At 45.7% G+C, this 27,666-nt stretch overlaps 1 protein-coding gene across 1 annotated transcript; it reads left to right on the top strand.

The window, feature by feature from the left end:
* The first annotated feature begins 175 nt into the window (after window positions 1–175).
* On the top strand, window positions 176–27,666 carry LOC106737005 (acyl-CoA (8-3)-desaturase). Its single transcript, XM_019485242.2, has 12 exons — window positions 176–461; window positions 5,802–5,912; window positions 8,035–8,232; window positions 8,850–8,951; window positions 9,171–9,299; window positions 18,588–18,648; window positions 21,684–21,760; window positions 23,049–23,146; window positions 23,622–23,718; window positions 25,556–25,635; window positions 25,896–26,021; window positions 27,188–27,666. The coding sequence occupies exons 1-12, from the start codon at window positions 261–263 to the stop codon at window positions 27,237–27,239; spliced, it is 1,332 nt and encodes a 443-aa protein (XP_019340787.1). The 5' UTR covers window positions 176–260; the 3' UTR covers window positions 27,240–27,666.

Genomic DNA, 27,666 nt, shown 5'->3' with positions numbered 1-27,666 from the left:
GCCCATCCCTTGCCTCATACCCTCTGCCAGGGAAAACAGTAGCAGTCAGCAGGTTGACAGTGTGCCAGGATGCGTAGTTAAAAAAAAAAGCATAATAACCAATGAACTTGCCATAGAGGCAAGATACAGGTAGAGTCATGTCTCATGTGGATGATGCAGAACAGTAATGCTAAATTGTTATGGGTTTAAATATGCAACAAGAGCAACAAAGATAAAACTGGGGCGTATGGTACCAAAGGCTGAGACCCGTTAAAACTGAGATGGAAGAAACACAGACTTATGTGACCTCCTCCCCACGACTGTTCACTTGGAAAGACGTTGGGCTCCACATGGGCAAGGGACATCCTCAACAAGAGCGGTGGCTAGTGATCAACAGGAAGGTCTATGACATCAGCCAATTCCATCGGCAGCACCCAGGGGGTTCCCGAGTCATTAGCCACTACGCGGGGCAGGATGCTACGGTAAGAGCAAATGGGTCTCAGCAGTGGACACCAGAGTTTTTAGCTAATAGGGAGGGCAGGAATCCATGCTGGGAGCAGGAAATTCAGGAAAGGTAGGATATGAGCCTTGGAAAGACAGGAGGATAGGGAAGACAGGCAGGGGCTTTATCAACCACTCAATGGGATGTCATTTTGAAGCATAAGAGTGGATTCTGATTACCAGGCATCCTGAGGGAAGAGCTCAGAAAGCAGCTTTTCTATATAAGGCAAAGAAATGTCTACATTTCTTTGTAGACAAGACAGCACAAGAGTTTGAGCTATACTTAGAAAGACTTTACTCACCCCAGATATAAAAAAGTCAAGAAAAAGACCATATTTTCCCATTATAAGTTGACCCTACATACAAATCAAACTCATAATTCCATGTACAATTTTTAAAAGAAAAAATTACCTTTTTCCTGAATATAAGTCAATAGTTATGAACTGATTTTCCCCTTTAAAAGTTCCACAAGGAAAAGAAGCAACAAAGGGCAGGGGTCAAAGTTTAAATGCACCAAAAATACAAATATTCAAACTGTGCTAAAATACTCTCATTATTGTTACTGCAGGCACAAAACACTGCAAGTACCAAAGTAAAGGCTGAAGGGACCTGACTTATAGGTCAAGTCCAAAAAGAACTCAAGTGCAATTTTTAATATTATTTGGAAGGGGGAAAAGATCTCATAACAATATACTATAGGTACAGATGATAGTGAAATGTGTGCAAATATAGAACAAGAACAAAAAATAGAAGAGGCTACATGCATTTAAATAAACATGCAGAAAAACATAATATAGTATCTTTTTAAGAAATGCAGTGTTCCAAACCATAATGTAGAATACTGATGTGCAAGAACGTAGAATTAGGATTGCAATCATAACCTAAACTCTGGTGTCTACAATGATGAGAACCCTGGTTTTCTTAATGTCACTATTTTATGTGAACCGTGGATTAGAAGATATATTATTCATTACATATAAAAAAGTCAAGAAATAAAAGTCAAGAAATACTGTTCCTATTAAATGTTAACCTTGCATATAAAAATCCCACAGGAGAATCAAGGAACCAAGGAAGAAAACAAAGGTTTAAATGTGCTAAAAATACTAATATAAAGACCACACTAAAAAAGAAATCTGACTTGGTATTTTTACTGGATGAACAAAAATACTGCAATTACAAAGTCAAGACTGTAAGGGGTCCAATTATAGCTTGCCCCAATGTAAGGGTCAGATATAATTTTTAAATTTCATCTGTAGGAAATAAAAACATAGAATACCATCAAGACAATATAGTAGATGGAGAGATACAGACACCAAAATTAGAGTAAGTATAAAAGAATGAAGAAAAACAGTAGAAGATATTCTTTGTCATAACTTAAATATGCATAAAAGCATAACATATCCTTGTAAAAAATGTGGGGTAGCAGATTGTAATATATAAATGCTGATAAGCAAAGAGGTAAAATGATCATTGCAAGCATAATTTAAACTCTTATATTTACTATCTCTTCACTGTTTAAGTAAGAAATGGAAACCTCTTATTTTAGCTATTTTATGTGATCATATTCTGTCCTGAAGACATGTTGACATATGTAGGAATGAAGCAGTATTGGGGGTGACCCATCCAGCTTCAGTCTATGCTGATACCCACCCCCAGAGCCATCACAGGAGCAAACAGGAGAGGAGATGACTGTAAGGTTGCCCACTTAAACATTAATGTAGTGATGAGGTCTGATGTGTGAGTGGCTGTTTGGAACGACAATGCTGTGCACAGAATTACTCAAACTCTGCTTGTCCTAGGACAGAGAAACAGGACCCATGACAATATTACAACAATGGCAAATGCTTACGCTACCATTTCTACCTTATCTCAAAGTCCTTTTCAAGATGGACAAACATTATATTACTTCAGTTCTTCAGGTGAAAAATAGGATGGAAAAGGGAGATTAACTCCCCCATATGGCAGTCTGCAGAGTCAGTCCTTGTGGGGCAGTCTTTTGACTGCTGGCATAGTCATCTGAGTCCAGGTGAACCAGTTCATAGATTCATAGATGCTAGTGTCGGAAGGGACCTCAATAGATCATCGAGTCCGACCCCCCGCATAGGCAGGAGAGAGTGCTGGGTTCAGATGACCCCAGCTAGATGCTTATCTAACCTCCTCTTGAAGACCCCCAGGGTAGGAGAGAGCACCACCTCCCTTGGGAGCCCGTTCCAGACCTTGGCCACTCTAACTGTGAAGAAGTTCTTCCTAATGTCTAGTCTAAATCTGCTCTCTGCTAGCTTGTGGCCATTATTTCTTGTAACCCCCGGGGGCGCCTTGGTAAATAAAACCTCACCAATTCCCTTCTGTGCCCCCGTGATGAACTTATAGGCAGCCACAAGGTCGCCTCTCAACCTTCTCTTGTGGAGCCTGAAGAGGTCCAGGTGCCCCAGTCTCTCCTCATAGGGCTTGGTCTGCAGGCCCTTAACCATACGAGTGGCCCTTCTCTGGACCCTCTCCAGGTTATCCACATCCCTCTTGAAGTGTGGCGCCCAAAACTGCATGCAGTACTCCAACTGCAGTCTGACCAGAGCCCAATAGAAGGTAAGTATCACCTCCTTGTTCAAACACAGATGTTTACTGTGGAGCTGACTAACTAGCTCTGCAGTAAAGTTCAATCATCCACTGTGAACTTCCCTGGTGAGACTGAATGGTCCTGTACTGATCTAGGTGTCTGACAGAAGCAGAGAAATGCCTCTTGTGTGACAGAATATTGAAGAAAGTTTTGCTTTCTTTTATTTTATGTTTTTCTCTCCGCATTTGCTCCCCAACTCGAGCAACAGCAGACTGCATGGATATTTCATTCCAGCCCCTGCTGTGATTTCTTTCCATCCATCTGCTCTCTCTTTTTTCAATTTCTCTTTCACCTTTTGTTTTTCTGTTTGCAGTCATAAAGAACAGATATGATTTCATCCCAATGGTTGCCACAAAATATGTAGTACACTGCCATCACATGGTTATGTTAGACTCGCAAACCTTGATTGTGCATATTCAAGGAGTAACTTTGTTTCTTCCTGTACCAGCAAGTTTCAGACATAAGATTCCAACATGGAGAAGGCTAATGCTAACTCACCATTAAAAAATATTCACACATACCATGTTACTGTATACATCATATATTTTGAGCTACAAAATGCACTGCATTTCAGCTAAGCTACAGTAATAAAATTAGGTACATTCTCATGCCCAGATAGCACTATTAAAGCACTTGAATTAAAGAAGTAAAAGTTAGGATGAGGGCAAACTGTCACAAATATGTATAAGAAACAGTGATGATTTACATTCATATGCTAGGGCCTAAAATTAGGTACATGCTCTTTCCTCCTTTTTTCATTTTTGGATGCAGTGCCACACAGACGAGATGAATGTGATAGTACCCATTGTTAGCTACAGAATTTGAGAAGTCCCTGAGGGGTGCATCTACATGAGATGTTTACTGTGGAGCTGACTAATTAGCTCTGCAGTAAATGTCACAACATCTACATGTATAGTCCTATTATGGCACAGGAAACTAATAAACTCTGCAGCAGGGTAGTACTTGTAAATACAAATACTACCCTCCTGTGGAGTTTTTTTTTTGTGCACAGCAGCACATGTATAGACACTGACCCAGCTGCCTGGGGCATAATGGTGTTTCAGTGCAGGGGCTGTCTGCCAGTTAGCCCCACACTGACATGCCCTCATGCCCCATCCAGCCCCTCTGCAGCACACTGAGCCGGATTAAAGCAGCCAAGGGCTGGCAAGCTGACCCCCAGGGTGCCCTGCTAGCCGGGAATGCCCCAACTGGGCTACACATGTTGTGCATGAACAAACCCAGGAGCTGATTGCTCTGGAGTTCATTGCTCTCAGAAGGCCCGGGAGCAAAAAACTCCAGAGCAATAAGGTCCAGAGTTTATTCATGTACACTAATTGCATGTATAGATATGGCCAAAGTGTAGCTGGACATGCCAGAGTTTGGGCATAAGCATTACCATGAACAATGCATGAGCCCAGAGGCTGGGAGGGCACAGCAACCACCTGCAGGTGGCAGCAGCAGCAGCAGGGGCATGGCAGTGACAAACAGGGAGCTCCTGCAGGCAGCCACAATGGTGGCAGTGGAGAGGGGGGAGGGGTAACAAGCTCCAACTAGCAGTTGGCGACCACCTGCCAACACTGCCGGCAGCGGTGGTGGTGGCCAGCAGCGATTGGTGACCACACGCAGACACCACTGATGGTGTTGGTGGTGAGGTGGGGGGTGAGCAGCAACGGCGCTTCTTTCAGGGGTGCACCACCAATTTCAGGGGGTGCATGTGCACGTGCACCCCCTATGCGTCGCCAATGAGCATTAGTGAAATTAAAATGGTTTATTCACATAATCCCCAAAGTCAGAAGTATGAGTCCCAATAAAGAGCTGATTAATAGGGCTGTGTGAAGCTTTGGTCCCTGATTTGATCTGGCAGAGATTTGGCCTACTTTGGTGGCCAAATCTCCAAATCCAAACAGAATCAAAGAACCCTTTAATCTCTCTGAATCGAATCGGAACCCTCCGGAAAGATTCGGCGATTTGGACATAGACACAGCTTTAAATGTTGTTTCTACATATTTCTAGGTACCAGTGTAGCTCATGAATGCTGCGATGCTGGGGTGCATGAGGCCTCCCACAGAAGGGCAGGGGGTTCCCCAGCACGCTCGGCAGCAGACCCAGAAGCGGACCAGAAGCACTTCCTTTCCACTTCCGGGTCTGCCAGGGAGGGCGCAGGGGGGCCCCCCACACCAATCGCCGAGTGGGGGGGTGCCCTGCACACTCCCCAGCAGACCCAGAAATAGACTGGAAGTACTTCCAGTCTACTTCTGGTTTTGCCGCCAAGCATGTTGAGGGCCCCCCGCACTCCTGTGGGACGCTCCATGCGCCCCAGCATCGCAGTGTTCACAAGCCACGCTGGTATCTTGAGGTATGTAGAAAAACCATTTAAAGCTGTGTCTGTATCTGAAACGCTGATTCTCTGAATCAGCATTGAATTTTCAGATTTGGATTCGGCCAAATCAAATCAGAAACAGTGATCCAAATCAACAAGTCCCCAATTCGTGCCGAATCCAAATCCAAATCGAATAGGGCCCGCTTCACACACCCCTACTGATTAACTGTATCTTTGAAACAGCCCTTATTAGGTTTTAAGTACAAAAATATGTTCAGGCACAAAACAGCTATGGTTCCCATACGCAGAAACTGATGAAAGTATTAAATAGCTTGCTTTTCTCCCTGGCTTATGGTTTTCTCACTTCAATCCTTCACACATTTGCAGGATGCCTTTGTAGCTTTCCATCTTGACAAGGCACTGGTGAGAAAGTACATGACGCCATTGTTGATTGGGGAGCTGGCACCGGATCAACCCAGAATTGAGCCCCACAAAAACGTGAGTGTCCTGTAGCATGGATATAGGCCACGTCCCCAAGGAGGGGTGAGCAAGAGCTAAATATTGTTCATAGGGGTTTGTGTTCATTTGCTGGCTTCCAGGACTCTCAGACACAACACAGTTCCTTGCTTTTTAGTGTCATAGTCCTTTGTTTGGGAAAAGAGCCCTTTAGGTTTGTACTTTCCTCTACCTTGTAGCAAACTTGATTTAAAAGAATAGAGTAGTCAGAGTGCAACTGTGACCCCTCTAAGTGAGCTAAATGCGTCAGCCATGTCACCTAGCCAGTATCAGAAAGAATCCCTGGGGAACAAAATGGATCGGGTCTTCCCTTCCCACAGAGTATCTCCGAAATCTCTAAGGTGAGCCGGGTATATAGGCTTATCTAATGGTAAATGGAGAAACCCTTTCTCCTGAAGGCTGCTGTGCTGCACAACCAGAGCAGAGAATATGGAATCACAGGACAATAAGAAAGTTGGGACTTCAAAAGTTCAACTAGTGCAGCTTCATGCACAAGGCACTAGCATTCTTGTCTAAACCATCCTGGATAAATATTTGCCTCACCTGCACTTAAAAGTTTCTTATGACGAAGAGTCTACATCTTTAAGGGGTCTGTTCCAAAGCTCAATCAGTCTTACACTTAGAAATTTATTGTTAAAATCTTATCGAAATCTCCCTTATTGAAAAGCAAGCATATTATTACTTCCATCCCTTCTCATCACAGGGTACAACTGATTGCTGTCTTTTATGAAACTCTTTTTGTATCAGAGTTCAGTACAATGGGCTGTGAAATCCCTCTCATTTTTCTCTAAACTAAAACTCAGATCTTTCTCTCCTTCCTTGCATGTCATGTTTGCTCCACTTCTAAGTAATTTTGTGGTTCTCTTCTCAATGTTTCCAATTCCTCCACAACTTTCTTGAATCTGGTGTCTAAAATTGGGTACAATACTTCAGGTGAGGCCTCCACCAGTGCTACTTGGAGTGGAAAAATCACTTGTATTGATACATCCCAGAAGACAACTACCTACCTACAAGGCACAGCTACATGAGGTGCTGACTGCGCAGTAACCTGATACTACTGAGTAGTAACATTGCATGGCAAAACCAGTGACACGATGCTACTGTGCAGTAGTATTAGGCTACTGAGCAATAGTGACACAGAAAAGGCGATTGTCGGTAATATTGCACAGTAACTTGGGTTACTGCATATTTATTTAGTAGCTGTTTATACAAGTACTAAATAAATGTGCAGTAACCACTGCGCAGTAGCATCTCATGTAGATGCAGCTATAGTGTTGCCCTTCTGAGTCTCATCTAGCCTTCAATTCATTTAATGCCCACAGACTTTTTCAGACAAGGTTATTTGGATAAATGTGATATCTTTTATTAGGCCAGCTGAATAGTTGGAAAAATTGTTCTTTGCAAGCTTCAGTCACAGGCACCCTTCTTCAGGCATAGGGAGAGTCTGCTGGTGCTCTCCCTAGGGTTGAACAGAAGCTTAATCCAAGATGCAAAATGCATACCTGTGAAAATGTGAAGTCAGAAGACTGGAAATGTTCAGTCCTCTGGGAATTATGTTGTGTTTCTTGCATAGGCTTAAAAATTATGTCACTGTGAGTTTGTCTTCTTTCTTCTTCATGTCAACATGGCTACAACCAACACCCCCAAAACATGGAAGATATCGAATTTTGACATTTGAAATGGAAACTTCACAACATGAAGAAGAAAGAAGCCAAACTCAAAAGTGACATATATATTTTCTGTTACCCTTTTTGCTTACTGTACTAATCTTATTAGCTTTCCCTCCCTGGTCAGTATGGTATTCCCATCACCATGCCCCATCCAGTTTTCATCATTTATGGAACATTTGTAATACATGAGACACCCAAACAGTGATTCAGTAGGTAAGCAAGGAATGTGATAAACCTTGAGGTGTGCAGGATAAGGTGATCCAGGAGCCATGTCAGAGCAATTGAACCTGCTCAGTACCTGGAAACTAAAAATATCATAAACCACTGAAACACAGAGAAGGAATTCCCCCTAGATGCAATTTCCCCCTTGCCATTTTCTGCCCTGTTTCATGGCTGCTGATACTATTTTACCTCGACACTGGTTCTCTCCACAGAAATTGCTGGTACAAGATTTCCAAGAGCTACGTGCCACCATCGAGAGGATGGGACTTCTGAAAGCCAGTGGCCTTTTCTTCTTCCTGTATTTTCTGCACATTCTGCTACTTGAAGCTGTCAGCTGGATCATCCTTTGGTACTTTGGAGTGTCCCCAGTGCCTTTCTTCATCTCAGCAGTGCTGATAGCAACTGCCATGGTAAAGTTCACAGTATATTGTACATAGCTAGTGGCTAACCTTTCCTGCCACCCTATTAGGATCAGTGTCACAATCCTACTCCTTCTGTTGATGGCTTTCCTACAGCCATGTACTTCCTGTGTTGCAATCACACTGTTAGAGTGGTTCCAGTAAAAGGGCGTAAGTCAATGTAGTGACAACTCCCTTTAGCCCTTACCTTCTAATAAAAGAGTAGTAGTTAGCCATACCACAACTTAGCCTCACGCCCTCCCTGAGCACCACTCTGACCCCCTTCACTTGCCCAATCTACTGTCCTGCTCCCTGTCCGCTCTGCTGGTATGATTTCTGCTTCCTGCTGTATGCTCCCTGCATGATCTACTGCTATATTTTCTGCTTCCTCTCTATATGCTGCTATGCTGCCTTTCCCCTCCCTTATCTGTCATGTGCCACATACAGAGGCTGCCTGCAGGCCACCCCTGAACTAGGGGGTGGTGGTTAGGGAGGGTGGAAGAAGGAGGTAGAGACAACACCATGGGAAAAGAGCCACCATGATTGAGTATGTTGAAAATAGACTTCTCTAAATTTTCATTTTATTTTATAACTATAATTTTTTATCAATGATTCCTTTTCTTTTCCAGGTCCAAAATGGTTTTCTGCAGCATGATTTGGGGCATCTCTCAGTTTTCAGCAAGCCTAAATGGAACCATTTGGGTAGCCACTTTGTGATGGGCTTTCTGCAGGTAAGTACCTGACCCAGAGAGCGTTCCGTGGAGCTTCAAGGACTGATTAGAAGGGGGAGGGGTCTTCTTGGGGGTCAGAAATGTCTCCTTGAGGGACTTCAACCTGAATACACCAGGGAGGTGAGGAGGGTGCAACTCTCATGGGGAGAGAAAACATGATGCCTGAAAGTGTTCTCTTCAGGCAGCACTGTTTGTAAACTCTGGCCTCCCTTCTTGCAGGGGGGATCAGCCAGCTGGTGGAAACATCTGCACAACCAGCATCACGCTAAGCCAAACTGCTTCCACAAGGACCCTGATCTCAATATGCATCCCCTCTTGTTTGCCTTGGGAAAGAAGCTCTCTGTGGAGGTGAGCATGAGAAGCTGCAAGGAACAACTTGGACTTCAGGGAGAATCCAAAGTTAGGAAGTTATTGATGGTCAGGTACCAACACTCTAGCAATTGAAACATGAGAGAAACTGTTACACCTGTATATCAGATATGTTGGGAAAGGTCCAGTGGGTAGATGGACTTGATATTTAAGATCTCACTGGTTCTAGGATGACACAGGGAGATGAGATGAAGAAAGACTGAAAAGGACTGGGGGGAGAGCAATGAAGGAAAACATTTGGAAGGGAAAAGAAAAACAGCTGTTAATTTTACATGGCTGAGCAATAATATCTGTACTAAAGACATAATACTATTTCAGTTGACATGTCCAAATACCACTTGTCCAGTTACATAAATGCTGTTCCGGGAACTTAATGACATTTAGCAATCTTATTACTGGGCCTGATGCTCCCCTGAGCAAACTTGCAGATAACACAAAACTGGGAAGGATTACAAAAACATTGGATGGACAGGAGCACAATTAAGAAGAATTCTGATAAATTGGGACTTTGGGCCGGGGTCAGTAGGATGGAATTCAGTGCTGACAACTGCAAAGTGCTACACCTCAGGAAGAATAATCAAAAACACTAATACAAAATGGGTGAAAACTGACTGAATGGCAGCACCGCAGAGAAGTATCTCAGAGTCCGGGTGCATTACATACACGACATGACCTTTAGTGTGATGCAGCTGTAAGAAAGGCAAATGTAGTTTTGAGCACCATCAACAAGAGCTTCAGATGTAAGACTGTAACAGCACAGAGTGCTCTCTTACCTACAGGGACCTAGGCAGCAGCCAGGCAGCCTATAGGTGGCTGTAATCCCAATCAGGCACTGATGCCTGATTGGGGAACAGGGCCCAGCTGGAGTATATAAGGGCTGGGTCCCTGAACTACAAGGGAGCAGCTTGCTGCTACCAGCTGAGGAGGCAACATCTGGTTGGGCTGATTCCTGGAACACCTTGGGGGTAAGGGCTGGGGCTATGGGGAGGAGGAGGCCTCATGGTCCTGGGCATGACCTAAAACTGCACCCTGCTGGGGAAGGGAGGTGTGGTAGTGCTACCTGTGCTGGGGTAGCTCCCCAGAAATGCAAGACCAGTTACATCCCTGATAAAAGGCAAGTAGGGGCGTCTGAAAACCCCAGCCCCCACATCCCTGGTGGGTGAGACCTGAGACAGGGGGAGACCAGGATCACTGCAAGCAGTGAGGCAGGGCCCAGGCCAGGTGGATGGACCTGTGGCAGCACCCAGTCTCACAGCAGAGCCTGAGCACATTATGGAGCCAGGTGTTAGGCTTGAGGGGGGATGGGGCTTGTAGCCCTAGTCCCATTGTGAGGGGCTTGGAGCCCAGTGAGGGGGCCTGGGACCCAAAGATATACAGAGTGGGTGATGCCTGGGGATGGGGCTTGGAGCCTGGGGACAGGGATTGGAGCTGGGAGAGGCTTGTGGCCTGGGGATGGGGGCTGAAGCATGAGGACGAGGCCTGGAGGCAGAGGACTGGGAGCCCAGTATATGTAGAGATGAGGAGGAGGCAGGGTGTTAGGCCAGGAAACATCTGTGAGGCATGGGACATGTCAAAGGGAGGTTGGAGTATGTACAGAGGCCTTTGTCACCAGAGCGGGTAAAAGGCAGCCTCCTGCCTGATTAACATCAGATAATTAGAACATCAAGACGTGGCAGGAGACATCGGCAGGTGGTTATCCTGGAAACCAGTGGGTGAGCCTATATTGAGATCAGTCCCAAGACACCCACTTGTTACAAAGACACAGGATGTGATAATGCCTCTTTAATTGGCACTAGTTCGGCTTAACCTAGAATACTGTGCACAGTTTTGGCCTCCACACTTTATAAAAGATATGAAGAAATGAATGAGGGGCCAAAGGCAGGCAATATAAAGCATAAAGGACTTGGAAGGAAAGCCATATAGATAAAGACTTACAGAAATTATGATTTTGCAGATTTTACAACATCCAGCATTACCTGCAAAAGTGAGTAATACCTGTGAAATCCACAGGGGAAAAAAAGAAAACTCACTTCAAATAAAATGCTGGCTCCCCAAAGGAAGCCAGCAATCCTCAGGGTGGTGCAGCAGCTCACCAGGGTGGGGAAAGGGGGCTGCCCACTTGAAGGGCTGCTAGCAATATGTCTGCTGCCCCTTGCCCCTGGTTGTCTGCTAGGGCTGCTTGCCATTTGATTCCGTCCCTCTCCACCAATAAGCAATGAGGGGCAGGGCTGCATGACAGACAGCCCTCACCAGCCAATCAGTGGTGAGGGGTGAGGGCCAGTGGGGGGCCTCAGCCAGAGGCATGAAGGACCCCACAATGCTCCAGCCACAAAATGGCTGCCAGGTCCTGCAATCTGCCCACAAAATCAGCAGACAGCCACTGTGAATTCAGTAGCTCCCCACATATAAGAAACCGAAAGAAATAGGCATGTTTATCTTGCAGAAAAGGCAGTTAAGAGGGAATATGATAGCAGTCTTCAAATATCTGAAGGTCTGTCATGAAGAGTGTGTACACCTCTTTCTCTCTCATTGCAGACAATAGGATGCATAGTGATGGTCTGAAATTGTGACAAAGTAGGATTAGGCTGGACATCAGGGAAAAAAAATCTTCATTGTTCATAACAGTGAGGCAGTGGATTAGACTGCCTAGGGATGTGGCAGAATATCCTTCATGTGAGGTTTTCAAGAAGAGATTGGAAAAGCGTTGATCATGGATGATCTCGGAGTAAGAATATCTGGAGTGATCTCTGAAGAGCAACTGTTGGAAGTCCAGGATCCCTCACGTGGATTACTAGATCAGAAGAAGAGCACTGCTGTCTAGAGCTGGTGGAAATTGGAAAGACCTATACTCAACAGCAGGAGAATGAAGCGGAGCTCACAGCTGACTTAGTTATGAAAGATTGAAAGAGTTGGGATAAGTTAATGGAGGGATAGTATGACAGAACGGAGAGTTCTAGCACTCCAGTTAAGGTGATTTCATAGATTTCAGACATTAGGGCTGGAAGGGACCTCGGGAGATCATAGAGTCCAGCCCCCTGCCCCAGGGGCAGGAAGTCAGCTGGGGTCAAAGGATCCCAACAAGATAAACATCCAAATGTCTCTTAAAGGAATCCAGAGTAGGTGCTTGTACCACCTCTGGCGGCAGGCTGTTAAAGGCCTTGGGGGCTCAAACAGTAAAGAAGTTCTTCCTTATGTCCAGCCTGACACAGTCTTGGAGGAGTTTGTGACCGTTTGAACTTTCCATCCCTTGGGGTGCTCTGGTGAACAGGCATTCCCCCAGATCCTAATATACACCGCTTATATACTTATAGGCAACCACCAGGTCCCCCCGAGCCTGCGCTTTTCCAAGCTGAAGAGTCCCATGGCTCTCAGCCTCTCATCATAAGGCCTGCTCTCCTCCCCTCTGATCATGCGTGTGGGTCTCCTCTGGACTCTCTCAAGCTTCTCCACATCCTCTTTTAAATTGTGGAGCCCAAAACTGGACACAGTACTCCAGCTGCAGCCTCACCAAGGCTGAGTACAATGGGAGAATGACATCCTGGAATTTGCTTGAGAAGCATCTATGGATGCAAGCCAGAGTTTTTGCTCCCTTTACCAGCTGCAGCATCACATTGGTGGCTAATATTCATCTTGCGGACAGTCATGATCCCCAAGTCTGTTTCGGTTGTGGTGCTAGCAAGTGTAGCACCGCCGAGCCTATAAGCACACTGTGGGTTTTGCTTCCCAAGGTGGAGTACCTTGCATTTTTCAGTGTTGAACGCCATCAGGTTTTCGTCCGCCCATTTTCTGAGCCTGTCAGGGTCGGCCTGGATCACCATCCTGTCCTTGGGTGTGGACACTTTACCCCAAAGTTTGGTGTCATCATCAGTCCATAGACTTCTTGAGTCAGATAGAGCTCATCCATGCACATGAGGAAGCTTTGTGACCATTCAGATTTGGCTGAGTGCTCTTCCCATGAGATGTCTGGATAGTTGAAGTCTCCCATGACAACCATGCACCGGGAGCATGCAACCTCAGCCAGTTCCTTGGTGAACCCCTGGTCAAGCTCTTGATCCTGGCTAGGAGATCTGTAGTAGACTCCTACCATTGTGTCCCCTGTGCCATGTTCACCATGGATTTTAACCCAGAGAGTCTCCAGTTGTCCACCCTGGGTGCCAATGTCAGCTTGCAGGGACGTGTAGCTTTCCTTGACAGAGAGAGAGAAACACCCGTCCCTTTTGTCTACACGATCTCTCCTGTACTAGATATAGCCATCTATAGCTGTGGCCCAGTCATAGGTGGAGTTATCCCTATGAGGTCATAGTCATTCTTGTTTAGCAGGAAGACCAGTTCCTCCTGTTTATTCCCCAAGCTCCTGGCATTGGTGTACAGGCACATAAGCATCCTATTGGGGGCCCTTGTCTTCCCTACACATCGTTCCAGGGCTGGGGTAGGGATGGGTTCCCTTGAGTGCCTTAGCCTGCTGATGAATATATGGAGCTATATTTGATGTCCCTGGGTTGCAGTATAGAGTGGAGACTTTTTTTTCCCCCATGCTTCTGGGCTCTGCTGGTTGCCACATAAGGCCTGGAAGGAATTTTTCCCCCTTCTGTTTCTAATGGTGTCTGGAAGTTTTTCACCTTCCTCAAAAGTAGTGGGGGCAGCCAAGACTGGGGATTTTTGACTGGGGTGTGCCAGTACCCATGGCAAGATTTAAAACCCTCAGCAGTTCCTAGTTGAAGGATCTTTCTCCTCTACTCAGGGTCAGACCAATCAACATATGGAAGATCAGGAAGAATTTTATCCCACAGTCAGACTAGTATGAACCATGTGGTTTTTGCCTTTCTCTGTTGTGGGGGCATGGTCCTCTTTCTTGGATCGCTTGATTGTATATTTAGCAGCTACATCTTATAGATGCATAGATGTTAGGGACAGAAGGGACCTCAATAGATCATTGAGTCCGACCCCCTGCATAGGCAGGAAAGAGTGCTGGGTCTAGATGACCCCAGCTGGATGCATATCCAACCTCCTCTTGAAGACCCCCAGGGTAGGGGAGAGCACCACCTCCCTTGGGAGCCCGTTCCAGACCTTGGCCACTCTAACTGTGAAGAAGTTCTTCCATATGTCCAGTCTAAATCTGCTCTCTGCTAGCTTGTGGCCATTATTTCTTGTAACCCCCGGGGGCGCCTTGGTGAATAAAACCTCACCAATTCCCTTCTGTGCCCCCGTGATGAATTTATAGGCAGCCACAAGGTCGCCTCTCAACCTTCTCTTGCGGAGGCTGAAGAGGTCCAGGTGCCCCAGTCTCTCCTCATAGGGGTTGGCCTGCAAGCCCTTAACCATACGAGTGGCCCTTCTCTGGACTCTCTCCAGGTTATCCGCATCCCTCTTGAAGTGCGGTGCCCAGAATTGCACGCAGTACTCCAACTGCGGTCTGACCAGCGCCCGATAGAAGGGAAGTATCACCTCTTTGGAACTATTCGTCATGCATCTGCTGATGCATGATAAATTGCCATCAGCTTTTCTGATGGCTTCGTCACACTGCCGACTCATGTTCATCTTGGAGTCCACTAGGACTCCAAGATCCCTTTCCACTTCCGTGCCACCCAGCAAGTCATTCCCTAGGCAGTAGGTGTGCTGGACATTTTTCCTCCCTAGCTGCAGCACTTTGCATTTCTCCTTGTTGAATTGCATTCTGTTGTTTTCTGCCCACTTGTCCAACCTGTCCAGGTCTGCTTGCAGCTGTTCCCTGACCTCCGGCATGTCCACTTCTCCCCATAGCTTTGTGTCATCTGCAAACTTGGACAGAGTACACTTCACTCCCTCGTCCAAGTCGCTGATGAAGACATTATAGAGTATCGGTCCAAGGACCGAGCCCTGCGGGACTCCACTGCCCACACCCTTCCACGTCGAAACCAACCCATCCACCACGACTCTCTGGGTGCGGCCCTCTACACAATTCGCCACCCACCAGACTGTGTAGTCATCCAAGTCACAGCCTCTTAACTTGTTCACCAGTAAGATGTTCATCTTGTCCTTATAGCAGCAGGACACTGACAGTGTCTTGGCTATTTTAGACAGTGTGCCTGGCAGTTGTGTGATAAGACTGTTTGTGTAGTTTGAAGAATAGGTTAGAAAAACACTTGCATAGGATAGTTTAGACAGGGATGATTCTGCCTTGGGCAGAAGATTGAACTATATGACTGCCCTACTTTTCTGATTATATGATTCTGTTCAATGTGCCATGCAGATGAACAAGCATACTTGGTTATTGAGCACACACAGTCAGCTTCACTCTGTCTTGACAGGTACATAGCTCCATACATGCATACCTGAGCATAAGCCCTGAAATTGTAGAACAGGAAAAAATAGAAGGAAAAGGGCCATCAATCTGCACCTTCTAGGCACATTTCCTCGAACCACAGGTTAAGTCTTAGTGGGCATGTCTACATATGTGCTTTAATGCACAATAGCCTATTCTACTGCACATTAAAGTGGTGCGTTGAAAACCATGCTAATGCACAGTAGAATATACTACTGCGTATTAAGCGTTACCTAAAAAGTATACACTTATACCATAAATGCACATTAGGCTGCACTAACGTGTAATTTAGTACCTCGTATTGGAGGTACTCAATTTAATGAGCATTACTAAAAGTGCATTAATACACATGTAGATGCACTCAGTTGGAGCCATCTTGTTGGAGCTGAGCCACTGCATCTTGCATTTAATAGTCATTGAAAAAAAAATGGATGGAGAGAAGGGAGCAAGTGAAAACTAAGGTAGCAAGTAAAAACTAGAAGGTAAGTGACCAAGTAAAACTAAGGGTCACTTACCTTCTAGGTCATACACACTCAGTAACCATGTAAATACTTCTGTTTGCACACTGATCATGGAACAGAACCACAAGATCCTTCTGAATTGTGTCAAAGTACCTTTTGGGCACCTAAAGGGAAACAGGATTCTACCATAATAGTTGGGTCCCCGTTCTCTTACCATTTTAAGAGCTTATTGAAATGGCTTATAACCTTCTTAACTGCATGCCCCAAAATAAATGTATCTAGTACAGTCTTTGTTCAAAGGTAACTATATTCAGAAAGTTTGATGAAATAAAAATTATTTGTCCTTTTCTGCAACAAAGTCTTCATGTGGGTGAGCTCCATGCTCATTCATCTTTCATAACCAAACTGGGGAGAAAGGTAGGGCCTGAATTGCTTCTGTGCCCACTCCTTTTTGGTAGCTCCAGCAAGGATTAGCATCTCCCTTAAACAGGTGACAGCCAATGTATTTTATACCCTTTCTTCTTGCCTCTGCATTGTCTAGCACTCCTCTGTTTACATCTTCACAAGGCTAAGATTTTTTATCTTAAGGAAAAGTTGCACATTACACTTGGACCATACTAAATCTGGAATGTTAAGCTATGCTAAAGTTAGCACATGCTGTGGTTAGTTGGACATTAAGGTAGGGGTGGGCAAAATACAGCCCGCAGGGTAGATTCAGCCCACCAACTGATTGGATCCAGCCCGTGGGTGGGCACCCACCAATTAATTGTATCCAGCCAGCAACTGTCCCCATGGCAAGCTGCATGGGGCAAAGCCCCATCCGCCCACTCCCATACAGGGCAGCCTGTACCGTGTTCCCATCTGCCCCTGCCGATGGCCCGGGTCCCAGCCAACGCACAAAACTTCCCAGCGGGGCCGCTCCCAGTGTGTCTGCAGCCACCCAGGTACTGCTTGGCCCTCCCTGCCTCCAGAGCTCCTCCTCTTCCTGACCCTGCTGCACCACTCCAGACAGCCAGGAACATGGGGAAGCAACAGTACCTGTGGGACTACACACTCAGCTGGGCATGGGGGAAAATTGCAGCTAGCTGGCTCCTGCCCCAGCACGCATAGCTCCAGCTCCTGGCCACCTTCCACCCACTTCATCCACCTGGCACGATGAGCAGCCACCTGATGTAGGTGGGGGGAGCCAAGCAGTACCCGGGAAACTGTAGCTGCACCATGAGCAGCCCCGCCAGGAAGCTGTGTGCGCTGGCTGGAGCCAGAGATGTCAGTGGGCATAGGCAGGAGCATGGTGAAGGCTGCCCTGGGCAATAGCAGGCAAGTCTCAGCCCCAAGCAGAGAACCACAGGGGCAGCTGCGGGCTGGATGAGGGGTGGGGGTGGACTGTACCTTCACCACACCACCTGGGAAACCTCTGCTACCTGTGTCCCCTGCCCCTGCCTCCCCCAACAGCTGGCTTCCAGGACCTAGCCTAGCACATGGGCAGGCAGCTCCCCCCCACACACACACACACGCACACTATACAAGAGTTAGACTTTATTTTGAGCTATTATGCAGTGCCTCCTATATATGCTACTCAAAAGCACATACATCAGAACAAGTTTTTTAAATTAAAATGTTACAGTAGGTGTTTTATTTTTATTATACCATTTGTTTTTAATAAATAGTTCATTAAAGTAACTTCTGAAAGACTTTGTGTGTGCTGCCCTCAACAGCTCAACAAAAACTTGTTTAAATGGCCTGCCAACTGAAATAATCGTCAACCAGTGTGTTGAGAATCAATGTTTCTTGCCTGCATTGCTCTGACTTGCCACTAGATGGGTGGTGAGTAGCGGTAGGAGTCGCTGCCAGGACACCTGGGCTCTTATGCCCCCTGGTGGGGGTAGGGGGGAAATGCACCTCTGATGCTGGGAGACTGCAAATTCCTGGTTGCATCTAGAAGCCTGAAGTTAGCTTGTGGTAAGGTAAGTAGCACAGCTCAGAGTTTTAACCCTTGCCTGAAGGAGTGTCACTTTGAGATGCTCAGAGAGCACTTAGCACAAGTCAACAAGCTTTAACGTGAAGATGCTCATGCTTTAAGTGTCCTTAGTATGATCTAAGTGCAATCTAAGTATAACTCCACTCTTGGAGCTCTCCAAGCAAAGCTCTAGTCTTTGCATGGAATTAATTTGCCACTGGAGGACTTTATGGAAGGGCTAGAAGTAGGATAGGGTAGAAAATGTAACCATTGATGCCTCAGGCAAGAAGTGGGAGGACGGATGAGAGAAACTAATACATGAATATAGGATTAAACTCCATAAAGACCAGAGACCACTGCTCTGAGCAGGTACACATTGCACTGTATGTATCAGTATGAAGAAACCTCTGGTTTCTGATATGGGACCAACAAGGCGATTTGAATTAGAACTGGGATGTAGTTAAGAGGGTCACTGGAGCAGTGCTGGAAAGTGCATGTTGGGTGGCTCTAGCCCCGCTGACCAACCATCTTCCCCTCTTCTTTCACAGCTTGGGAGGAAGAAGAAAAAATACATGCCTTATAACCACCAGCACAAGTACTACTTCATCAGTGAGTATCTCTGCTTCCCCAGTAACCTCAGCTTCCCAAATTAATTCCTCCTAGTAGGCAGGAGCCAAAGACAGAAATTCCCTTTCCCTGGAAAACGTTGTGCTGCTGCTATCTGTCCCTGGGCACACCCCTGCACACGTGTTCTGGCATGTGGCAAAGTGACCCAGGTGGGATAGGAGAGGCTGGGGTCAGCACCTGTGATGGCCTTAACAACCTTACCCGAGGTCCTAGAGGCCAACCCAGAGTGGCAGCAGTGCCGAGCCAACCACTCAGAGCCTCGCCAGCAGCCATTGTGTAGATGAGAGAAGAGCTGCTGTGCCCACAGTAGGGCATGTAGTGGCTGGCCAAGCTATTGTCTGCACAAACAAATATTGCAGGACAAAAAGTGAATGCTACATATGCCAATTAAATGGTATGACAGGACCAGCCCCTGCAGGTAGCAATGTTGACACTAGTAGTCCCACCAATCCTGCCCCACTCCAGCTCCTTGGTGTAATTCATTTAACATGCCTTGGTATAAGTGTTATGAAAGCTAGGCAGCTTCTCCTAAGCCCTAGAGCAGTTGTGGCCTTCAGCCTTCCCCGTAGCCACACCCATACCTCCATGGTCTTACTCTGCCTTCAATCACTGAGCCCTCTGGCTCTGTGCACTTGTCAATTCACTCAGCCAGCAAAGCCTCTGGCCCTAGTAAAATTTTACCTCTTCCCTAGGCCACTGGTCCCATCTTGGCTTCAGCCTCTCTGCCCAGGCTCTAGCCTCTTGGCCTTATCCTGTTTCTGGGCCTCCAGCACGGTCTTGGCTTCAGCCCTTTTGCCCAGGCCTTAACCCTCTCTTGCATTCCTGCCCACACAGGGCTCTCAGTGAAGAGTACCCCCAGCACCCTGCTGTGTGGCCTCTGAAGCACCCCTGTACCACAATCCAAATCTCTGGTAAGAAAAAAGAAACACCAGCAGACTATCTCAAAATAAAACACTTAACCCCCACTCTGGGTCACTGTGCTGCTGCACCAATTCAGTGGCCCCCTCCCAGCCTTTAGAGTGCCTTTCCCAACCTAGAGCTTCCTCTTCCTAACAGCCTAAGCTGGCAAGAGTTCCTGTCCTTCCAAAAGGCAAGGCCACACTGATGGGTATGGCTCAGGAACCAAGGTTTATCCTCCCTTCCAGTCATGTGCGCCCCTGACCAGCCACAGGTGGTGTGTCTCAGCAAAATGGGCAGCTGCTCTCATCTGCTTCCACCTGTCTAGCTTCTCTGCATTCTCCCCTTAATTGTTTCTCTGGGCTGTGTCTGTTGCCTCTTGCAGAGCCACTTGCTCCAGAGTAGTCACCCATACATTTCAAGCTCCTTACCTTGTACTTCTTCTGTTGCTAGTTTGATGGCAGCTGGCTGTTTCAGCTGCCCACTGATTGCAGCCTCCACTGTGCTGACCATTCACTCACTCACTCACAGTAACAGGGTCCAATGATTACTGTTACAGATGGTTCTAGGCTCTAATAGACTAATAAATCACAGGATCACAGAAGAATAGGGTTGGAAGGGACCTCAGAGGTCATCTAGTCCAACCCCCTGCTCAAAGCAGGACCATCACTACTACATCATCCCAGCCAAAGCTTTGTCTAGCTGGGTCTTAAAAACCTCCAAGGATGGAGAGTCCATAACCTCTCTGGGTAACCTGTTCCAGTGTTTTACTACCCTCCTAGTGAGAGAGTTCTTCCTAATATCTAACCTAAGCTTCCCTTGCTACAACTTGAAACCATTGCTCTTTGTTGTCATCTGCCACCGCTGAGAAAGTCCAGCTCCATCTTCTTTCAGTCTGTCCTCATAAGTCATGTATCCTAGTCCCTTCACCATATTTGTTGCCCTCCAGTAGACTGTCTCCAATTTGTCCACATCCTTTCTGTACTCAGGGGCTCAAAACTGAGCACAGTACTCCAGATGTGGCCTCACTAGAGCTGAATAAGACTGTGCAAAGCTTCAGGTGGTGATTTGATTTGGAGGAGATTCGGCCCGATTTGGTGGCTGAATCTCCAAATCCAAATCAAATCAGGGGACCAATAAAAAGGTCCAAATCGATTTGAAGCTCTCTGAATCTTTGGAAAAGATTAGCAGCCATTAGCCTTCTTGTCAACAAGGGCACACTGCTAGCTCATATACAGCTTATTGTTCACTGTAACCACCAGGTCTGTTTCTACAAGAGTTGCTGCCCAGCCAGTCAGCCCCCAGCCTGTACTGGTGCATGGGATTGTTTCAGCCTAAGTGCAGGACTTTGCACTCGTCCTTCTTGAACCTCAGGAGATTCCTTTTGGCCCAACCCTCCAATTAAATGAGTCAGTGTCTTTGAATAACAAACAAGGAGCACCACAACTTTAGCTTCCATCAGCTTTCACTAGTAACTGTAACTGAGGAAAAGCAAACTAAACTAAACTTCTCTAACTAGGAAGATTTTACTCAGCCCTGTGGCATGCTCATTCTCTTTGGTTACTGTCATTTCTCCCTGAAGGGGATTTAATTGTTGGCTTCATCATGCCTTGTAGAGAGTAATAAATGCAACAGATTAGGAACTGTTTCATTTCCAGTTAGTTCTGTCCTCAACACAATGTGGTCCCAAGCCCAGTATGGACTTTTAGGAGCTACCACAGTCTTGATTTCTAATGACATTGCCTATATCTGTGTCTTGTTGCTACCTCCTTCCTGGCATGACTTTGTCCCCTTGAAGGGCCTGTAGAAAATAGAGGTAAGAGTTTTCTGGCTTTTCCAAGGAAAGGCAGAAGCAGGTCTAGTGAGTAATAATTATGCCAAAAACTTTCTCCCATGGGCTCTCTCTCAAGGCTGCTTCACAGGCTTCTATCTCATGCACTAACTAGAAGCCGTGACCTTCCAAAGCATTCTTCCCTGGTCCCTTTCAAACCCTGCCAGCCTGTCAGGTACATAAGATGAGTAACTGTACAGTCCTTTGGCCACTCAGATTTCCCCTTTAAAGGTGGAGTATATGATTCAAAGATGTAACAAATACCTGTTTTCTTCATGTCCTCTTCCAGCAATGCCTCCATTCCTGATTCCTGTCTATGTCGCATTCCATACTGTGTTCAAGGCAATCCAGAGAAAACAGTGCGTGGTAAGTACTGAATATCACAAGTTAAGATGTTCAAGAAGCTTTAAAATAGATGGAAGCATATGAGGACTATTGCCCTGAAAACATTATTTTGACAGTGGCTACCTAATTTGTGAACTTGGGATAAAGCTAATCTATGAAAACTTGTATTCACCTGAGACTCGCCTGAAGACCAATATCGCATCCTAAGTAGCTACTGGAGATTGGGGCTGGCATCTGGCCTGGGTGATGCATGCTACATATATACTATATACTATGACTGCTACATAAATAAATAAATACAGGGTTTTAAGTCCTCCATGAGAACAATGCATTTGATCGTGCTTTCTGGTCACCACATCCACCGGACAAGCACCATGTCCCTAACTTAGATCCTGTGATGATATCACCCTATTATAAACTTTTCACCAAACTGCTCCTATGAGCATCCAGACTATTTTAATAAACACTCACAACAGTGCTGGGAGCGAGTTGTACAGAAGGGAAGGATAAAGGGACACTGTAGTGAGAGGTACATTGGTTGATTTCTGGGAGGCTAGTATTCATGAAGAAGAGTGGGCATTGCATTCTGTAGCCTGCAAGAATTGTGAGGGTGGGAAATGTTTCCTTGAGATGGAGGAGAATTATCTTTATTAGGTGGTTTAGCATTCATTTCCTTGCTTTTGTCTCAGGAGAGGTGTGGGTATGTGTGCACCAGTCTTCTTGGTGTCATAAAAAACTATTTTGAGCATTAATTAATGCTTGTTTAGTACTATGAAGAGGTATATTATGACAGGTTGGTCATCGCCACTCAGTGGATGTCTTGATCAGCTTTCAGTTTCAAGCAAATGTGAATGAAATCTGCACAAAATGTTGGTGTGCAAAATATATGCATTCTTCCCAGTTTTACTGTTTAGGCCAGTGCTGGTGCTAGTACTGGGGATTGAGGGTTGGGGCAACAACTGCAACAGCAAGTGATTTGCACCAGTGACTATCAAGGGTTTGCTTTCTTTTAGTTGTTGTATAGTACTCATGGTGATGGGCACAATTTTACTAAATACAGCAGGTATAGAGTGAATGACCTCTAATGTGCATGCTGATACAGGATAGTGTTTGGCAGCTGAAGTGCTGCAGTCCAGACTTGTCCAGCTTGTAAACACAATCCTCAACAGTGTTGAAATTGGGGACCCTCTGGGTCCAACCTCAAGTACCAGATGCAAAGGAAAATGTCAGCAAAATCCAGCAGACTCTAAGACCGAGGAGGGAAAAAAGAATAACTAAATGTTACTTTTCTCCATCTCCTCTTTGGCAGGACCTCGCCTTTTCGCTGAGCTTTGTCATCCGATTCATTCTCATGTACAAGCCCTTACTGGGGGTGATGGGTCTCCTTATGTTTCATGAGCTGGTCAGGTAACATTTCTTGACACACCAACTCTGGCTCTGCCAGCTTCTTTTCCATGCTCTGGTTTGTCTGTTTATCTGCTTCTCCCTCCCCCTCTTTATTCTGGCCTTCCTCCTCCCTTGTCTGGCCACCCAGTCTGACTAATTTTCCTCACCTACTTCCTTTTCCTCTAAGAGTGGCCTTTGTAGCATTCAGCAGACACTTCTGTGATTTGCTGTGCTGTGAGCAGTGTGGGAACTGCAGCTTCTCCCTTTGTCATGAAAACAGTTCCATTCACACTACAAGAAGTTTGGATTTAAGGATGTTGTCATCAACCAAGGTGATGCTTGTCATTAGTCAACAACTGATGCTGCCAAAGCACATGGCCAGCAGAGACCAGCAGCATCATTAAAGCCATTTGTGGGATTAGGAGAGGTATGTGCATGTTTCATGAGCTTGGGCAGGCTCTGGATCGGTGACTGCTTTGTGTGTTTGTTTGCACAGAGTCCTGCAGAGTACCTGGTTTACTTGGGTCTCACAAATGAACCACATCCCCATGAACATTGATTACGATAAGAACATGGACTGGTTCACTACCCAGGTACAACTTATCTCCTCTCTGGCCACAAACTCACAGATGGTTCTGTCCATGATGGTTGATGGATAGGAAGGCTGTTGGATTGGGACTGACGTGAAGACTGTAGCAGGCCCAAGGACAGCATTTTGGATCAAATCCTCTCCCATATCTAAGCTTTTTCTATGGCCACAGTAAAAATGACACCTGCAGCCAAAGGACAGCAGTCCTAATCTACCTAAGATGATGGAGATCTCTTAGGATATAAACAGACTGTGCCCTGGCACGGCTGATCCTTTCCATTGGATGAAATGCACGTTCTTCATTGTCCCACAGGTTTGGGCACTTGCCACTTCTGGGAGTGGCCGTTTGCCTGATCCTGTGGGACAACACTTAGGGCATGCTTCTGAAAATGGGGGAACCCAAGGTTTCCCTGCTAGCAGAAACACACCTAGGGAATCTCTGAGCATGCTTCTGCTAGGTGGAAAACCCAGGATTCCCCCATGTGCAGAGATGCATCCTAAATCAGATCTACCAGTTATGTATCTGCAGACAAGGCAACCTGGTAAGGCATTCCCGGGGCTTCAGGGGCCCAATTCTGCATGACCCAGGATGGGCATTTCCAGAAAATAAGGGATTGGGCCCCTGAAGTCTTGGGACTACCTTCCTGGGGCAACTAGAGAACACAGGGAGCTCTGGGCTGTCTGTACTCTCCTACCTTAAGGAAAATTGATGTCTGCTGCAACATTGCAGTTACAACCATGCCACTGATGCTGCACCCACAAATTATGGATATTTGTACGGCAACAAGAGACATATCTACTAGAAGAAGTAGAGCTGTTTTCTTGGCCTTTGTGCCACCATAAAGATTATTATAGTGGCACCAAGACAGTGTCTATTTATACCCTAAATTTCATAATGGGCAGTCCTGCTGACTATCAGCAAAGAGAGCCCTGCCATGAGATGAAGGAGATCTGGAAGATGGCCCCTCCTTCCAGCCCATATTCCCAGTTACATTTGTCCACTTTGTATTGCTAGTCATTGGATAAAAGCAAAAGCAACGTTAGGAGAACATGTTGTGAAAGGGTAGCAAATTCAGGGCTCCTACTTTCCCAGGGCAACCCCATCTTCTCTATACACAGAGCAGATATTCTTCTTATGTTCTGTAGTTCAGGTCCTAAGACCTCTTGACAGATCAGTGGTTCAGATTCAACAGGAGGGTTGAGGCTAGGCATTGCTGAAAGCAAGCTCTTTCCCTGACATGTAGAGGATATTGCTGGGCAATGGAAGATTTAGTATTGAACCCGTCATTGGGTAACCAATAACCTGACTCCTATTTCTTGCACAAGTGCACTAACCTCTGGGATGTTTGTGATTTCCTTTCATGTCAAACAGTTGATTGTCATGAATATTTCGCAGCTAACAATTTGGGAACATACAGGGAGCATTTTTCAGGTGGATTCAGGTTGAACAGAGTGCAAGTGGAGCGGCATGCCTCAGTGGAACAGTTCACAGCATACTTACAAAGATAAAGAAAATACAAATAAGGAATCTGTACGTCCTAGTGGCTTTAACTGCTGCACAGCATGGAATGAGACTGTGCAGTGGTTGAAATCCCTAAATACTTTGTAAATGCCACTTAGTAGATTGAGACTTGGCCATTAGAAATGGCTAATGAAAAAATATTTGGAAAAAAAAAAAACCTGATCTGAGGCATCCTTGCATATTCCCTTTACTCATAGATTCCTTATAACTAGTGCAGGACAGAAAACTGAGGACCCTGGGGGAGAGAGAGAAACTGGACTACCGGTGTTGACGCTAATATTTACAATATTGCTCTTACCTTACTCTCTTCGATTTCCAGCTCCAGGGAACATGCAATGTGCATCCATCCCCATTCAATGACTGGTTCACTGGACACCTGAACTTCCAAATTGAGCATCAGTAAGTATGGGACCCAGGAATTGGGCAGGAAAGGGGTAGGTCCCAATGGGAGTGTTGCGATCTTTAGAGAGAACCAGTTGAGGTGGCCTTATGCAGAAAGAAGAGATTTCCCTTGTAGTCCCTGTGAATACAGATCTTGGAGGAGGAGCTAAAATAACATGGGGGACCAGTTCAGGTTCCTGGAGAAGGGAGAGATCACGGTGAGCCTGAAAGAAAAGCCATGGCTCCCAGTGAAACTTCCTCTCTTTCTCTACTCCCAGCCTTTTCCCTACAATGCCTAGACACAATTACTGGAAGGTGGCTCCCTTGGTGAAGTCCCTATGTACTAAACATGGCATCGAGTACCAGTGCAAGTCCCTGATCACTGCCTTTGCAGACATTGTGCGGTAAGACTTGATTGGAAGATTCATTACGCTATTAGATGGGCAGCAGCAACAGCACAGTGGATGGGAGTCAAGGTGGACAGCCGGAGAGAGGGAGAAGATGAGCTGGATACAGTGGACGGAATAGGACTGGATGTTTGAGGGAACAAGGAGTGTTACATGGAGCCTATCATATCTCAGTCACCACCTACAGTCTAGTAGTTCTTAGCTTACAAAACCTACATATGGAACTGACAGTTTGCTGCCCCTCTTGTTAACAATGTCAACAGAGAAGCCAAGGATTGAATTATCTGTGGAAACAGAATGCTCCTTTGATTTGAGAAAGGTTCCTTTTGACGAGGAATGAGGTATGTTAGCAGGAACAGCATGAGAGAAACTATATGAGCCACTGTTTTGTCATATAGTTGCTGAGAAGAAGCTGTCCTGATTTCTTGGGAGGAGAGGCAAAGTGCTGTCACAGATCAGAAAATGAGAACAAGCCAGGAGAAAAAGAAAAAAAGAAGGCATAATGACCAGTCTTCACTATGGCATGTAGTGAGGAGTGGGTGATCACACTAGTTCAATCAGTATTAGTCATTTTCTTATAATAGCTATCGTTAATTTTAAAAAGAGTAGGAAGTGATGTAGTGAAATATGCCAGTAGCTCAGATGTGTTCAGTTGAACCAAGAACACAGGGTAGTTTGAAAAACCTAATGGAGATAGGTAAAGGAGCAACAAAAGGAGAAGTGAAATACAGTGTTGAGATTTGCAAGATAATGTATGGCTGAAGGAAAAATTGATATATACAGTTTTGGGGATTCCAAATTAACTGTGCCAGCTCAAGAAAAGACCTGTAATATCCTTGTGGATAGCCCATTGAAAGGTTATGCTGGGTGCCCACAAGCAGTCAGGAAACAATCAACTGTGCGTATGTATGAGGTAAGAGATAATAGTAACAATACTAGAATGCTATTATTTAAATCCCAGGGATGCCCTTCGCTTAATTTGTTTGTTGCTGGTAAATGTCATCTCAGAGTTACATTTTAAAATATACATCATGAAATGAATGTTCTGATTGCAAAGTCAAGCACATAAAAGTTAAGACTACAGCAGTGTAGCTCTGCCTTTGTGTAAGACCATCATTTTTATAATTTTAATTAATTAGTCTGCTTCTCTCTCTCTCTTGCAGCTCTCTGAAGGAGTCAGGGGAGCTGTGGCTAGATGCCTACCTGCATAAATAACAGTAGTATCATGTAAGGGAACTTCATATAAAGGAGCTGCTAGAAACAAAAGGAATCCAGTCCTGTTAGCTACCACCACAGTACAAACCAAATGTCTTGACTAGTGGAACAGGTTTGCTGAAGAAGTTTGGTCCCAGGAATACAAGTTGTCTTTTTTTAAGTATATTTTCCTTCCCATGCTTGTACCTTTTATTTTCTTTCCAGCTCAGCAATCAGGGCTGTCTTCTTCTTCTCCATTTGTACAGCACCTGGTACAAAGGCATACTGCTGTCTGAATGGGATTCTGGGGATGCTGTAGGAATCAAGATAATACTAATGGGCAAAAAGACACCATTGTGTGTCTTTGTACACATTTGTGCAGCAGTAAAGTAGACGTCAGATGTCTACTGACGTCTACTATGGAGAAGGGGTTTGGGGCCTGGACAGG

Source organism: Alligator mississippiensis, chromosome 2 (genome assembly GCF_030867095.1).
Source record: "Alligator mississippiensis isolate rAllMis1 chromosome 2, rAllMis1, whole genome shotgun sequence".
NCBI lineage: Eukaryota > Metazoa > Chordata > Crocodylia > Alligatoridae > Alligator > Alligator mississippiensis.
This window is presented reverse-complemented; position numbering and strand designations above follow the sequence as displayed.

Bases quoted from the DNA above. Each gene is read 5' to 3' on its own strand.
- LOC106737005 (XM_019485242.2), top strand. From the start codon at position 261: ATGGAAGAAACACAGACTTATGTGACCTCCTCCCCACGACTGTTCACT. The intron at 18,649-21,683 runs GTGAGTATCTCT...GTCCTCTTCCAG, and splicing joins GCACAAGTACTACTTCATCA to CAATGCCTCCATTCCTGATT. The intron at 23,147-23,621 runs GTAACATTTCTT...TTGTTTGCACAG, and splicing joins ATGTTTCATGAGCTGGTCAG to AGTCCTGCAGAGTACCTGGT.